Raw genomic sequence first — 12,526 nt, 5'->3', positions numbered from 1 at the left:
GCATATATGCATGCTTTGGGATGACCTCAAATCTACTCAAGAGTGATGTTTAGATAACTAATTAATTTAAAAGCTTAATTAAGCTGCTTATATAACTCCTAATACCGAATGATCCATGACCTCCAAAAGAAGAAGAAAAACAAGTATTGGTTAAACTATCATGTTGGATAACCAACATGAATTTATATATATATATATATATATATATATATATATATATATATATATATATATATATATATATATATATATATCTTTAACAGTGACATCGTTTTGTATGTTGATGGAGGTAGCACGTCATTCTGTTTCTATTATTGATATGTAGGAAATCCTAGTGATCAACAACTACATGATCAACAAAGTAATAATTCCTAACTATTTCTAGGCTCAAATAACATCTTGCGTGTCCAAAGGGAGATGGAGTTTGCCAAGCATTTGATCATATATTTAACTGCATCCTTAATTACCACTGATCAAATCAAGATATGGTCATGAGTCACTAAAACCCTTTTAAAAAAAATAGTTTGCAGAGCAGTCCTTGGAGTCCCAAATCTATAAAAATTAAATGTAGTCCTTCTTGATCCTTCTCCAATGCATGAGAGGGGACCAATATGCTCTTAACCTTCCCCCACTTCCCTTCTCGCACCGATCGAGAAGATATAAATTAAAACTCATAATTTAATGAAGATAAGTATTAGGTAAAGAGGAATTCGGCGGAGATGGGGCCATTGGCACTATCATCGTTGCCGACAAAGGTTGAGGCTCTCAGCTACTTAACATTCGCTTAGGGAGAAAACATAACTCTTAAGACATATATTCCCCAAAGGAGTTACTTTTGGGGACTATGCAACAAAGTTTAGTGTATATTTTAAACATATATGTGTATGATTCGTTTGTTAGCTAGTGGGACATTTGTCAGGGCCGGGAATATAGTATTCTATGTTTAAGTTTCCAATATACATTTATATATTGCTAAATAGTAATAAGATTCTCTATTTGATTGAGTTATTAATAATGCATGAGTTTGAAGCCAGATGGTGAGCACGTGAGATGCATGCACTAGTAATCACCTCAAGATTAAACTTTATTTCATGTGACTATATTCGAGGGATCGATAAATATCTCAAGCATTAATAAATGCTAAGCATGCTTTACAATCTAGGCAATGTACACTTAGTGGTAGGTTTATATAAATATATATTGCTATGTATCTCACATATAGAATGTTACTTAATTTACTTATTATTTTTCCCTAATTGATTTGTTACAAGTGTAGTTAGTAACCAGAGAATTAAGGAATTTGAATATAGTCTAGTCTACAATGAAAGAGACATATTCTAAGGATGTGAACTTTGTCAAGACCCTGGCATCTTATTCCGGTTTATTTCTACTGTATCCATGATATATACGGAAGAAAAAGTATCAAAGAGAATATTTAAGGACTCAAAGTGACATATCAGGGTGAATGCGACCTTCTCTTTCCCAAGGACTCAGCAAAAATATCCAAGGATCGTTTGAGTGATACGAGAGGTACTGATCCTTTTTCTCTTGATGCCTTGGTGGAAAAGAATGTTCTTAATTTAGGAGAGAAGGAATATATAACACATTTCACTATTAATTAATTAAAGATGCGTATTGCGCTATGTCATAAGTTTCATTAACTTGTTAATATATTTATTTCCGATTGGTTGGCCTTGGCCTTCAAAAGATAAATTTGCTAAACATAGGCAGATAGATATTTCATTCCATTCCAACTCAAGAAATTACCGTTAGAAATTTGATACGTTACAATAAAAGAGGAAGTAGGAAAGAAACTCTCCTAAACCTGGCCTCTAACCTCGAAATCGGCACAACAACGAAAGGATTATAGAAACCAAACCCGCGAAGGTTACAAAAGGATACATAAAATAATACCCTAAATCTAATATTATAGACTATCTTAATAAAATATGCGAACGCGAAGATTAAAAAAAGATACATAAAATAGTAGCTCAATTCTAACATTGTTAGAAGAGCACGCTTGCGTCCCAAGCTTGAACGTCAACGACAACCATTGCCCACACAGAAGAATCAAAGAGTCCTTCTAGACCGAATTTTTACGAGTAGAAGAGGCAATGCGAGCACTCCTCTAATCGTTTGAGAGATTATATTTAAGAGAGAGAGAGAGAGGATGAAGCTTGAAAATGTTGGAATAAATAATCTAAGACCAACACCTAAGTCAAGAAAAGCATTCTCTTAAAACTGAGGAGGGGGGAGAGCTATGATGAGGCTGGAACATTCTTCCAACATCAAACTAACACATACGAAAACAAACGTAGAAATAAAAAGATGATAACGTTGGGGATATTGGTGTGATTATTAACGAATGCTTATGTTTAATTAGAGTTAGTACCTGAGAGGATGGATCATTTTAAAAGTGCGGAAAAAAAAAAGTTATGGTGTACTTCTCAGCAGTCCATTTTTTTTGTGGTGTTGTCTTCTAGTTGACACGAGTTCCACTCGATCTTTGTAACTTTCTTAATTGTTCTTTGCTTCGAAGATGGGGCCCCACTAGTTCTTTATACAAGCTATGATGATATGCTATGATAAGAGTACCTCCTAAGAGGAGTACTGCCATGTCGGAATGATGTGAGGACACTCGATCACATGTTTAGGATGACAATATTTTTATTTAGTTTTTACGTACAATGATCAAAATATTTAATCGCAAGAATAAGCAACGTTTGCTTTTCTTGACAATGATTCCCAATTATTCTCAATTCACTTTTGCTCTCGTGATGGTGGAGAATGGAGAATGGAGAATGGAGAATGGAGAATGGAGGATGGAGGATTATAACTTTGGATGCTATAAAGGACTATTCTAGCATAATCGCAATAATGTCGAGCACCTTCAAATATTAATTCATAGGCACATAATTCTACCAAATAATTTTCAATAATGGAGGGCAATTTCATTCATTATTTATTTTAATATGTTTTATCGAAATTTTATTAAAAATTATATATGTATTTTCTAAAATTTTGTTAAATAAAGGCTTATAATTGCATATTCAAATAGCATTAGCCTTATTTAAGGACAAAATAAGCTCCCAGTGTTTCTTTTAAAATTAAAAAAAAAAGTAAAAGAAAAACATATCAGTTGGATCAATTGGCAAACGCCTAGTGGAGTTACTGTGCTTACTTCGTTAATCTCACAATCAACCTATGAACTTGATATATATGATGCTGAACTAAGGACGAATAAGATGGATAATTCACGCATAATTTCAGATAAATAGAACAAAATAGAAAGTAATTTTTGTAAAGAAACAAAGATACAGCATGATGGACTTATGGAGCCCAAAAATTTGGACAAATAAATTTATATATTATAGTCTATAAATGTATGCTATAGTTAAAAAGAATATTGATTTCTTCCATCAAGTTAGATGCTAACTAGTAACTGCATCTACCTGACGTGCTGTAACTGTAGGCCCTCCAGAGAAAACGGTGAGAAATTGGATAATCATTGGCAAAAATGGCTGGATAACAATGAGAACAAATCAAAGAAAAATATCAATGGGTATAACTAATTTAATTCTCTTGCTTTACACGTTGTGACTGGTGGATCCAAGTAGGCTGTCTTCCTCTTTCGGGGTGTCTGTCGAGAGCTCCAAGTTTTGTTTGCTTGTCATCTTGTTCCACTCATTCTCTACACGAAAGAAGATCCATTGAAACCGTCTCACTATCTCCAGAGCTGCTATTGTGAAGACTGTCAGGTAGTTGTGCCGAAGATGGGCCGAAAGTTTGTAGGTCCACGTGCATCGAAGAACCAAGTTGCTACCTATTATCCAGTAAAAGACCTGAAATGGGACAAAGGGTTTATCTTGTGGTAACGAAATCAATAGCAAGATAGAATAATTATGTTGGTGTCTGGATTATACCCATATACGCCCATACAAAAGGCTTGTCCAAAGACTCGAAGTTTTGAACTTGAAAATTCGCGTAATAATACTGCATAGTTAAATGGAAATAACCCATCAAAGAAAATTGAATTGACTGCTGTCTGAAGAATAAGTTCGAAAAGTCTAACGCACCTCAAATCCCAGTCACGGCTAATATCCCAATAAAATGAATACAATGAATTTATGACACTAGATATAAGCCACAGGGGGCGATAGAAGCCGGTCCACTTGTCAGGGAGGACATGGTACTTGAGGGCAGAAAGAAAAATCACTGGGACTGCAGTTGAGTATTTGAGAGCTGGATAAAAAGGCACAATGAAGTTACTCTATCACAATAGAGAGAGCTAAAGTAAAACAAAGCTAAAACAATGGTGCTGCTTCAGAGATAGGATGTCTTCATGACTACAACTACAATAATTTGTTTAAAAAGTTGCAGCATGTTCTATCATTTTGTAGCAACGAGTTGTTAAAAATGCAATCATATGGAATCAAGATGTTAAATTGTAACACATTCAATGCATGTCTACAATGTGGCATTTTATGAGTCACGAATTCTATCATTGTTTGCACTCAATACATGTCTCAAACGGTTAAGGGCCCTCAAGTAGAATAAGGTGGCCCAGATTCCTTGTGCTCCTCTGAAGAAATTGGAGGTTTATCTTAGTTGCAATCTTACAATTCTGGTAGATAGTTGGCATGCCTTCAACAGTCATTAATGGATGTGGGCCCACAGTGCCAAGTATATCAGGGAAGGCTGGCCCATTGATAGCTCACAAGCTCATAGAAAAAACACATAAGTCTTCCTTTCATTTCAATTTCAAGTTTGTTATTCTTACTTGCCTTTTATGTTGATTCATCATTACAAAATATCTTGCTTTCCATTACTTCAATCATGTTCCTTGTGTATTCCTATTGAAATACTTGCTCTTACATTCTCTTTTCATTTAGTAACTCAACTTCATTGATCCGTTAATATCTATATTATAGTTATTTCTGTTACTCGTGTTACTACTATGAATATGTGTCATTGTAAAGGCTACAAAATTTAGAACAGTTATCGCACCTTATTTGCTTAAAAAGTACTAGTTATCCAGCAATAGTGTACTATCATCGTCTTTAATCATTTGGTCAATTGTTAATTTTGAGTCCCTGGACAGGCACAGGGAAGAGAGCAACTATGAGAGTAGCCAATTACTCCCACCCTTCCTATGGAATGAAAACCTAGAGATGAGGAAGACTGACTAGGATTATAGTTCGGGGTGTATGTTTTGTTGAACTAACCACCATACATCACCTCCATGTCTCAATTAAAGTAGACCTTAGCAAGCAAGAATGACTCCTACAGAAACTGGTGCAGCTCCACAAAATAAAGCTCATGCTTTGCAGACAACGATTCCAAGATATAGTCTCATTACTTTCTCAAATCTCATTCCTATATACAAGATTATAATAGATGTTCATAGAACTTCACACTAAAATAGATGGCATCAAAGTCCAACTAGAAGCTATATAGTGATGTCTTAGTTTCCAATATTATCTATGCTGCATTGCTACAGAACTTGCAATGGACAAACTTAAGGAAGTCATTTAGTTTCCTGAAAGCCGAAAAGAATTCCATTTGTCCTAAATTCAACATAACCATCATAATACCAAGAAAAACTCATTTCCATGGGTCAAAACAAATAATAATTCTGTATTTTAACAATATAAGATATCTGAAAAGATATGGAAAAGCAGTCTATGTCAAGATATACCATTTAGAAGGCATGTCCTCTCTTTAGTGTCCTTGTACTGCCGTAAGCATTGGAAGAAACGACACAAATAAGGGAAGACAAGCACTAAAGGAATTGCAACTGAATGACTACCACAAATGGAATCAGCCTCAAACCAAGCAATAGTTGCAACCTACAAAAGTACAATAAATCATAAGCTGCAATTGACAATAGAAGGAAGGACAAGAAACTAATCCAAGATATACAGATATGGAGAGATCCAAAGTAGCAAACTATCTATTGTGCGAAACAATACTGAAATGTAATATAAAGCAGTTTCTTACTCGAGAAAGCATAACTAATGATACTGACCTGTCGATTAACCATCCGACAAACTGAACGCTCCAAATCTGAAAAGACCTGGTAAGAGACAAATTAACAATCAGAGGCAGTACTAGAAATGCTTTTGCAACAAAGACGTTTGACATAGTTGTATCCATAGTTTTCCGTAAGTTCACTCTAATGCAGCAAGTAGAAATCCAAAAAAAAATAATGCAAGGATCAAATTTAGAATTTAAACAATGAGGACAACATGAAAGAGGAGGGTAACTCAAGTCAGTAAAACCAGAGATGATGTCTGTCAACTACATTTCATGCCTAAAGCAAAGAAGAGCTCCACTTTCGCATTTTCTTTAAACTGTACTTAATCCTCACTAACTTACTGAAGGGGATTGACATTTAAATTAAAATAAGTTTCATGTCACTATTAAGTTTACATGAAGCTGATTGCAACTATGCATGCTGAAAGAATACATACCTTCGACATGGACGTCATAATATCAGCCAAGAAAAAATCAGAGAATGTAATTGCCTGCATAAGCAATAGATCACAAAATCATGGATAGTTCAGATTAACTTAATTAGACTTCTAAATTTCAGCAACCATCTACACATTTTATTGCAAATTGATGAAAAATAACAGTTGATGTCATAACCCAAGGTGGCAAATTTACTGCCATGATCTTCAATATTGAACTATTAACTAATTGCTCAATAGTATACCTAGAACATTAGGTCATTTCCCCTCCTTTCATTCTCATGAGAAAGAAAGCTAGCACAGTAATATAGAGAAGTAACAGTTGAACTACATATCACAAACAAAACAGCCCTTTTCCCTCCTTTTGCTCTCATGAGCAAGGAAGTTAGCACAGCAAATAGAGAAGTAATAGCTGCAGTACAGATTGCAAGGAATTAAGGAGACATACAAAGCAAAGTAGCAAACTAATTATCTTTCTTCTTCTTATGATAAGGTAGAATAATTGGTTCAACATCTTTTGCCTTCATTACTGCACTTCTGACCCTCACTGAATTTTGATAATTTAATGCAATGGCGTACTATGAAATTAGGTAAGCTAATGCAAAGCACATAGAGTTTATGACTTGCCTGTAATGGAAGTATTATGCGCCAAAAAGTTCGTAAGAGGTAATACCGAGATGACAAGTGAAAAATATCAAACGGAAATATGAGGATCATCAGAACAATGGCATATAGAATAACCTGCAAAGGCCAGATGAAAAGCTTAGTACAGTTTACCATGAAAGGAGATGGAAGAAGAAAGGCATTGCTGCATCATCCACAACTTGCCCTATATGACATGAGAAATGTCATATGAACTTCATGATCTTATAATGAAACATATTCACAGAGACCGGGAGGCTTATAAATGTTGGCAATCTCTTAATACCTTAGGATACTTGCATTTTTTATAACTTAAAATCACTAAATCACCTTCTGCATGAATTATTACTTTGAATTCTTCTTTAATAACTTTAGACCAACAAGCAACTAATTGCATTGCATGGTACATATCTTTAACATCGAAGTGGAAATGGATGACATAGACCAGCTGAGCTAGAGTGAATGAAAACCAGAAGATGATTCAATGTTTACCAAAGAGAAAGAAAAAAAAAGTTGACATTTTAAACGACCATGTAGATTCAACAAAAAAAGAAAAAGGAACAAAAAAAGAGTTTAAGAAGAAAGTAGCACAAAGAGTCAAACTTTACCAGGCTTATTAAGATTATATGAATTCAGAAGTGAACTAAAAATCCATTGAACGTACAAGAAAGTTAAATGCTATAAAAGGGCTGATAGCATGGCTTATAGAATACATTTAAAAATTTAGCAGACTATGCTGCCACCTCAATTCTGCTATTTTATGCAGTTGACTAGCATCTGCTTACTACGCTAGAATTAAGTTCAGTTTTGCTCGGGAGGGTAGGATAGGGAGGTTCTACTGACCTTGAAGACAAGTCAGGTAACCACTCATAGCAAGCTCCCCCAACTAAAACTTGATAGTCATCATTGACATAAACCCACAAATATATTCATCTCTTCTCTTAAATCTAACCCTCCTACAGTGGGGCATGTACAATCGATACTAGCATTTGTTAGTTGTTACTTCAAGATGTTGGTAATCTCAACAGAAAAAAAAACTTATGTTGGAGAACGCCATACTTAAGAAATGCTCCATTGATAGCCCACCCTTAACTAGATATTGAAGAAGGAAACCTTAGGTGTTTATTAAGTGCTCAATATTCACATACATACGAAAAAAATATACATGAATTGATATCTTTCTTTCGATGCAACTGCAGTTGTAGAAATAGTAGAATCTATGATAACACAAATAAAAAAATATATGCACCATGAAAGCATAACCTCAACTGCAAATAGAGAAGTAATGAAAAAAAGAACGGAAAATTTAAACTTATGTTTCTACAATGCATGATAAATAACTAAAAGCTATTCTTTAAGTAGAAACTGATATTACACTGGTTGTGATGCTGCCAATGAAACTTCTCCATGTGAATAGAGATAAAGGTATGCGGTCATGCTTGTCGGCACAACAATTGTCATCCAAGTAGCGCTCTGTCAAAACATTTTTAGAAGAAAAAAATCAATGAATTCTTATTAAAATGTCAAACAAAGACATGCCCTTTTCTTGGAACAATCCAGATATAGAGCCCTTCAGGATTTAGGCATGAATCCGTTTAAAAGATCATCGTATAAGACTCAACAGAAAGAGCAAATCCTGACCTAAGGTTTATGTAAAAAAATGTTAGTTTATATCCTTTTGAGTTTTGACAATTTTGAGAGAAAAAAAGACTGAAGCTTTAGAAAGCAGAAAAAATAAGGCATCTTTGCTCCACAGAAACAGCAAATTTTACTCTTTCAGACCAAAGTGCCCTTAGATGTAATAACTAATAAGAACTTCAGTGAGCATTGAAAGAACTACTCTCTCTGTACACTTCATAGTTCATATATGAGGCGTATTCCTCCAGAGAAGAAATGAGTTTTTTTCTACAAAAGGAGAACCTAGAAAGTAGAAACAATGCTTCTTTGAGATTAGGCAAATCAAAGGCCATATTTGCAATTCCTTTAGCATTCGTGTATTACGAACAGATGAGATTAATAAAAAGGAGGGCTGAGAAAGAAAATTATGGATGAAGTTAAAACCAAATTTTCCCATGACATTGCTCTCCAATACAATGATGAAGAAAGCTAGTTGGTTGAGAATGTGGAAGTTGATTCAGATATGTGAAACTGAATGGCCAATAAAAATGGTGTAGAAACTAGAAACCAGCCAAACATCCACTATCTATTGAAAGGAACTATAAAGAACTAACAGAAGTATGGTCTAAGAATATCTAATAAATCTTGAGCCTTGAAGGAGATATTATCACCAAGGTTAGGTGGTCGCTTTCAGTTTCATTTTCGGAGAGAGTGAATTTTCATATTTGGTAGTTTGATTGTTGGTGATCTCAGCTACTAGGTATTTTGCATAATAAGCGGGGAAGCACACTGCAAACAGTCTCATAGGAACAAATAAATTGGTGGAAGGACAGGCAGGAATATCAGAGAATACACAAACCAACAAGCAAGGTTGAAGCAGTCGCACCTTCCATATTTCTCGATGTGTTAAATGATTCTGGGCAAGATCAAATACTTTCGCATAGTTGACTGATGACTGTGCAAAGACCCATAGATTAATTCCCCACAGCCAAACCATCAAGGTCTGCAATATCAAAAAATAGTTTAATTAACAAATACTTGTAAATTGACAGCCTCAAATTGTATAAACAAGGATAATACAAAAAACTTTTGAAATTACGAAAATTTGTTAGCTACAATAACACTCACCACAAGAAGAAGAGGATTGTAATACAGAAAAGCCTCATACAAAAATAGATCTCGAAGATCAGCACTCATTCTCATGACCGAGTCCCAACTAATCTGCAACATGGAGAAATACAACCACAGTTACAAGACTAGAATCTATCTAGCATTCATTTGTAGGTTTCTCAGACCTAAGGATGTATAACTGATCTGACCTTGCAACAGCTGATACCCCATAATAGAAACAATACAACCTGAAAATTGAAATGTCCAAGTTAGCCTAGTATAAAGAAAATATGCCATAATTCAAAATTATTGATTTCAGCACCGCCAGATTTCAAGGTTGATCATTTCTAAAGCAAGAAACTACTAGAACAGTTGCAAATGACTATACACATTCAAACATGAAAACTATGTTAAGAAAGAATTACCTTGAATCGCCAAAGGAAAATCGGCGAAGGCATTACTGCAGCACCATGTGTTGGTATGCTTATACCCTTCATCTCATTTACATCTGCTGGAAACAAGAAGCTTTCGTCGCTTGCAATACCAAGTTCGCTAGAACCTGCAGACTCAATATTAGTAAAAAAAAATGCTGCAGGTCTGCTACTCAATATTAGGGAAGCTCAGGATGATCCATATGATGTACCGTGATCAGTGAAAACAGGTCTGCTACTAACACGACGAAGAAGGGGACTACTATTAGAAACCAATGATGGTACTCCAAGCATAGGAGAAGCTAGCGTAAAACATGAAAAATGAGATTCACCACCATTTAGTCGGTGCTACCTGCGAGAAATCATGAAAAATTGTTAAAAGGATTAGCACATCCAGTTATCTAGGAGTTCTATGTTATTTAGCATTATTATGATTTTTGTATATTGTCATAACAGATCATGTGTTCCCTCTAGTTATATCCAAAAACAAAAGACCTAATTAAAACCCCATTTAATGCCTCAGGAAAGCTCCTTTTAAAGTGTAGTTACCTGTATGGCCCGATATATGAAATAAATACTTCTGAAAGATTAAAAACTCCAAAGCTGCTAAGTTAATAAAAACTGACTTACTAAATTCATTGTAGAACAAAGAAATATATTGCCTACGTAAGATCAAATCATGTGCACGACTGATAAAATTAATGGATAATAAATAAGATATGGTTTGCACTTTTGTGAATAACAAGGTTATGCAAAAATATTATATTAATAGCTCGAGAATATCGGTTTGGCTGGCTCTTGGTTTGCACATCCCAACTGTTCCTTTTATAGTACAGTCTCAATATAAGTCTGCTCGTATGTGCTCACTATAATGCCCAAACCTTATATTATCCTCATTTTCTTTCCTCAACCAAACAAATACTCCAAATAAAAGACACCTTCCACAAGAAGACCCGATAATGGATTCAGTCCCTAGGAAGAAATCACCTATCTATATCTATGGTATAGATCAGAAGATCTCTTGTTCTTGATTCGGCATATCTAGTCAAAGCTTTTCCTAATTCCTAGAAGAAGCTCTTTGTCCAATAAATTCGTTGTTTAAGTAAAAGAATCTTGTAGTTGGGGTTCCCCACAGTCCCCCTCAACTTCTTCAATCATCTGGGCTCACTGTTATTGAATTCTCTCTCTTTGTCGACAATTCCAAAACTGTCGCTAATTACGATTAATAACGTAAATGTCAAAAATCTAATCTATTAGTGGACGCTTAAAATCCAAAAGACGCTACTTCTTTACCATAATTCCAATGCTGTGGCATCAAGTCCAGCGCTAATAATAATAATAACAATAATAATAATAATAATGCAATAGAACTACCGGGTACAGGCAGTCCAAATCAAATCAGAAGAATAGCCTCCAGTCGCATCACAGTGACGAAGAACGAGACGAGAGAGAAGAGGGCAAAGAGCAACGGACGTCACCTGGCTTGCAATTCCGGTCACGGTCAAAGCTGCCGGTCTCCGGATCTGAGACCTCCGCCACCTCCGGTCGCCGGATCTGCCACCTCCGCCGCCGCCGGGAGGCGATGAGGAATTGAGCTCGCTTCGCCTCCTTGGTCGCTAGGGCACGAGTGGAGGAGAAAACTAGATCTGGAGAAGAAGGTATAGACGCCGACGAACGGGTTAAGGAATTGACCACTAAACCAACCCGTTCTAACTTCTAAAATTGCAAAGCAAAGAAAAAGATTATTTTTTTTTTCCTCTCTCTCCCCGTCACTTTTCTGCGAAGGAACGCGGCTAGAAAGACTTATAAATTCCGAGATTCTCGAGGGGCTTTTTCAAATTAGTTTCACGGGTTAATTACGTCTGCGCTCACTAAACTATATGGACACATAATTATTTTTTTTAATGGGAGTAATGTAAAACGTATAATGATAATTATACCCCTAATAAATGAATGAGCTCATTAATTTAGCTAGCAAACTAAAATAGAATTAATAAACTATCCAAATAGCCTCACTAAACTTGTAGTTTTTAAGACTCGGGTTGTCATTCCTCGTCCACCAAACCACCATAGGTAATCGATCATCACAAGTTGCATTGCCCTTATCGTAGCATCTATAATTTCTCTCGTGTCACCTCCTTAGCTAACATTCAACACTGTCACCAAATCAATCGGTACGTGATGAGCCTACTGGAGGAGCCTTCAAGGTGGCCATTGTCTTCACCCTTCATGCCGTCGGAGAAGGGCCCTAGC

General features: G+C 35.5%; 1 protein-coding gene across 1 annotated transcript; it reads right to left on the bottom strand.

Moving 5' to 3' along the window:
* Positions 1 to 3,330: 3,330 nt before the first annotated feature.
* Positions 3,331 to 12,124, bottom strand: LOC140782542 (uncharacterized). Its single transcript, XM_073129160.1, has 14 exons — positions 11,752 to 12,124; positions 10,486 to 10,625; positions 10,268 to 10,401; positions 10,052 to 10,090; positions 9,861 to 9,953; positions 9,619 to 9,735; positions 8,493 to 8,588; positions 7,101 to 7,214; positions 6,474 to 6,527; positions 6,029 to 6,076; positions 5,699 to 5,849; positions 4,077 to 4,242; positions 3,924 to 3,993; positions 3,331 to 3,842 (listed from the first exon to the last, which is right to left on the bottom strand). The coding sequence occupies exons 2-14, from the start codon at positions 10,565 to 10,567 to the stop codon at positions 3,588 to 3,590; spliced, it is 1,419 nt and encodes a 472-aa protein (XP_072985261.1). The 5' UTR covers positions 10,568 to 10,625; positions 11,752 to 12,124; the 3' UTR covers positions 3,331 to 3,587.
* Positions 12,125 to 12,526: the final 402 nt, after the last annotated feature.

The sequence above is a fragment of the Typha latifolia genome, chromosome 2 (assembly GCF_019914945.1).
Source record: "Typha latifolia isolate L0001 chromosome 2, TyphaL0001v2, whole genome shotgun sequence".
In the NCBI taxonomy this organism is placed as follows: Eukaryota; Viridiplantae; Streptophyta; class Magnoliopsida; order Poales; family Typhaceae; genus Typha; species Typha latifolia.
The sequence above is the reverse complement of the archived record's forward strand: the minus strand, read 5'-3'. Positions and strand labels throughout refer to the sequence as shown.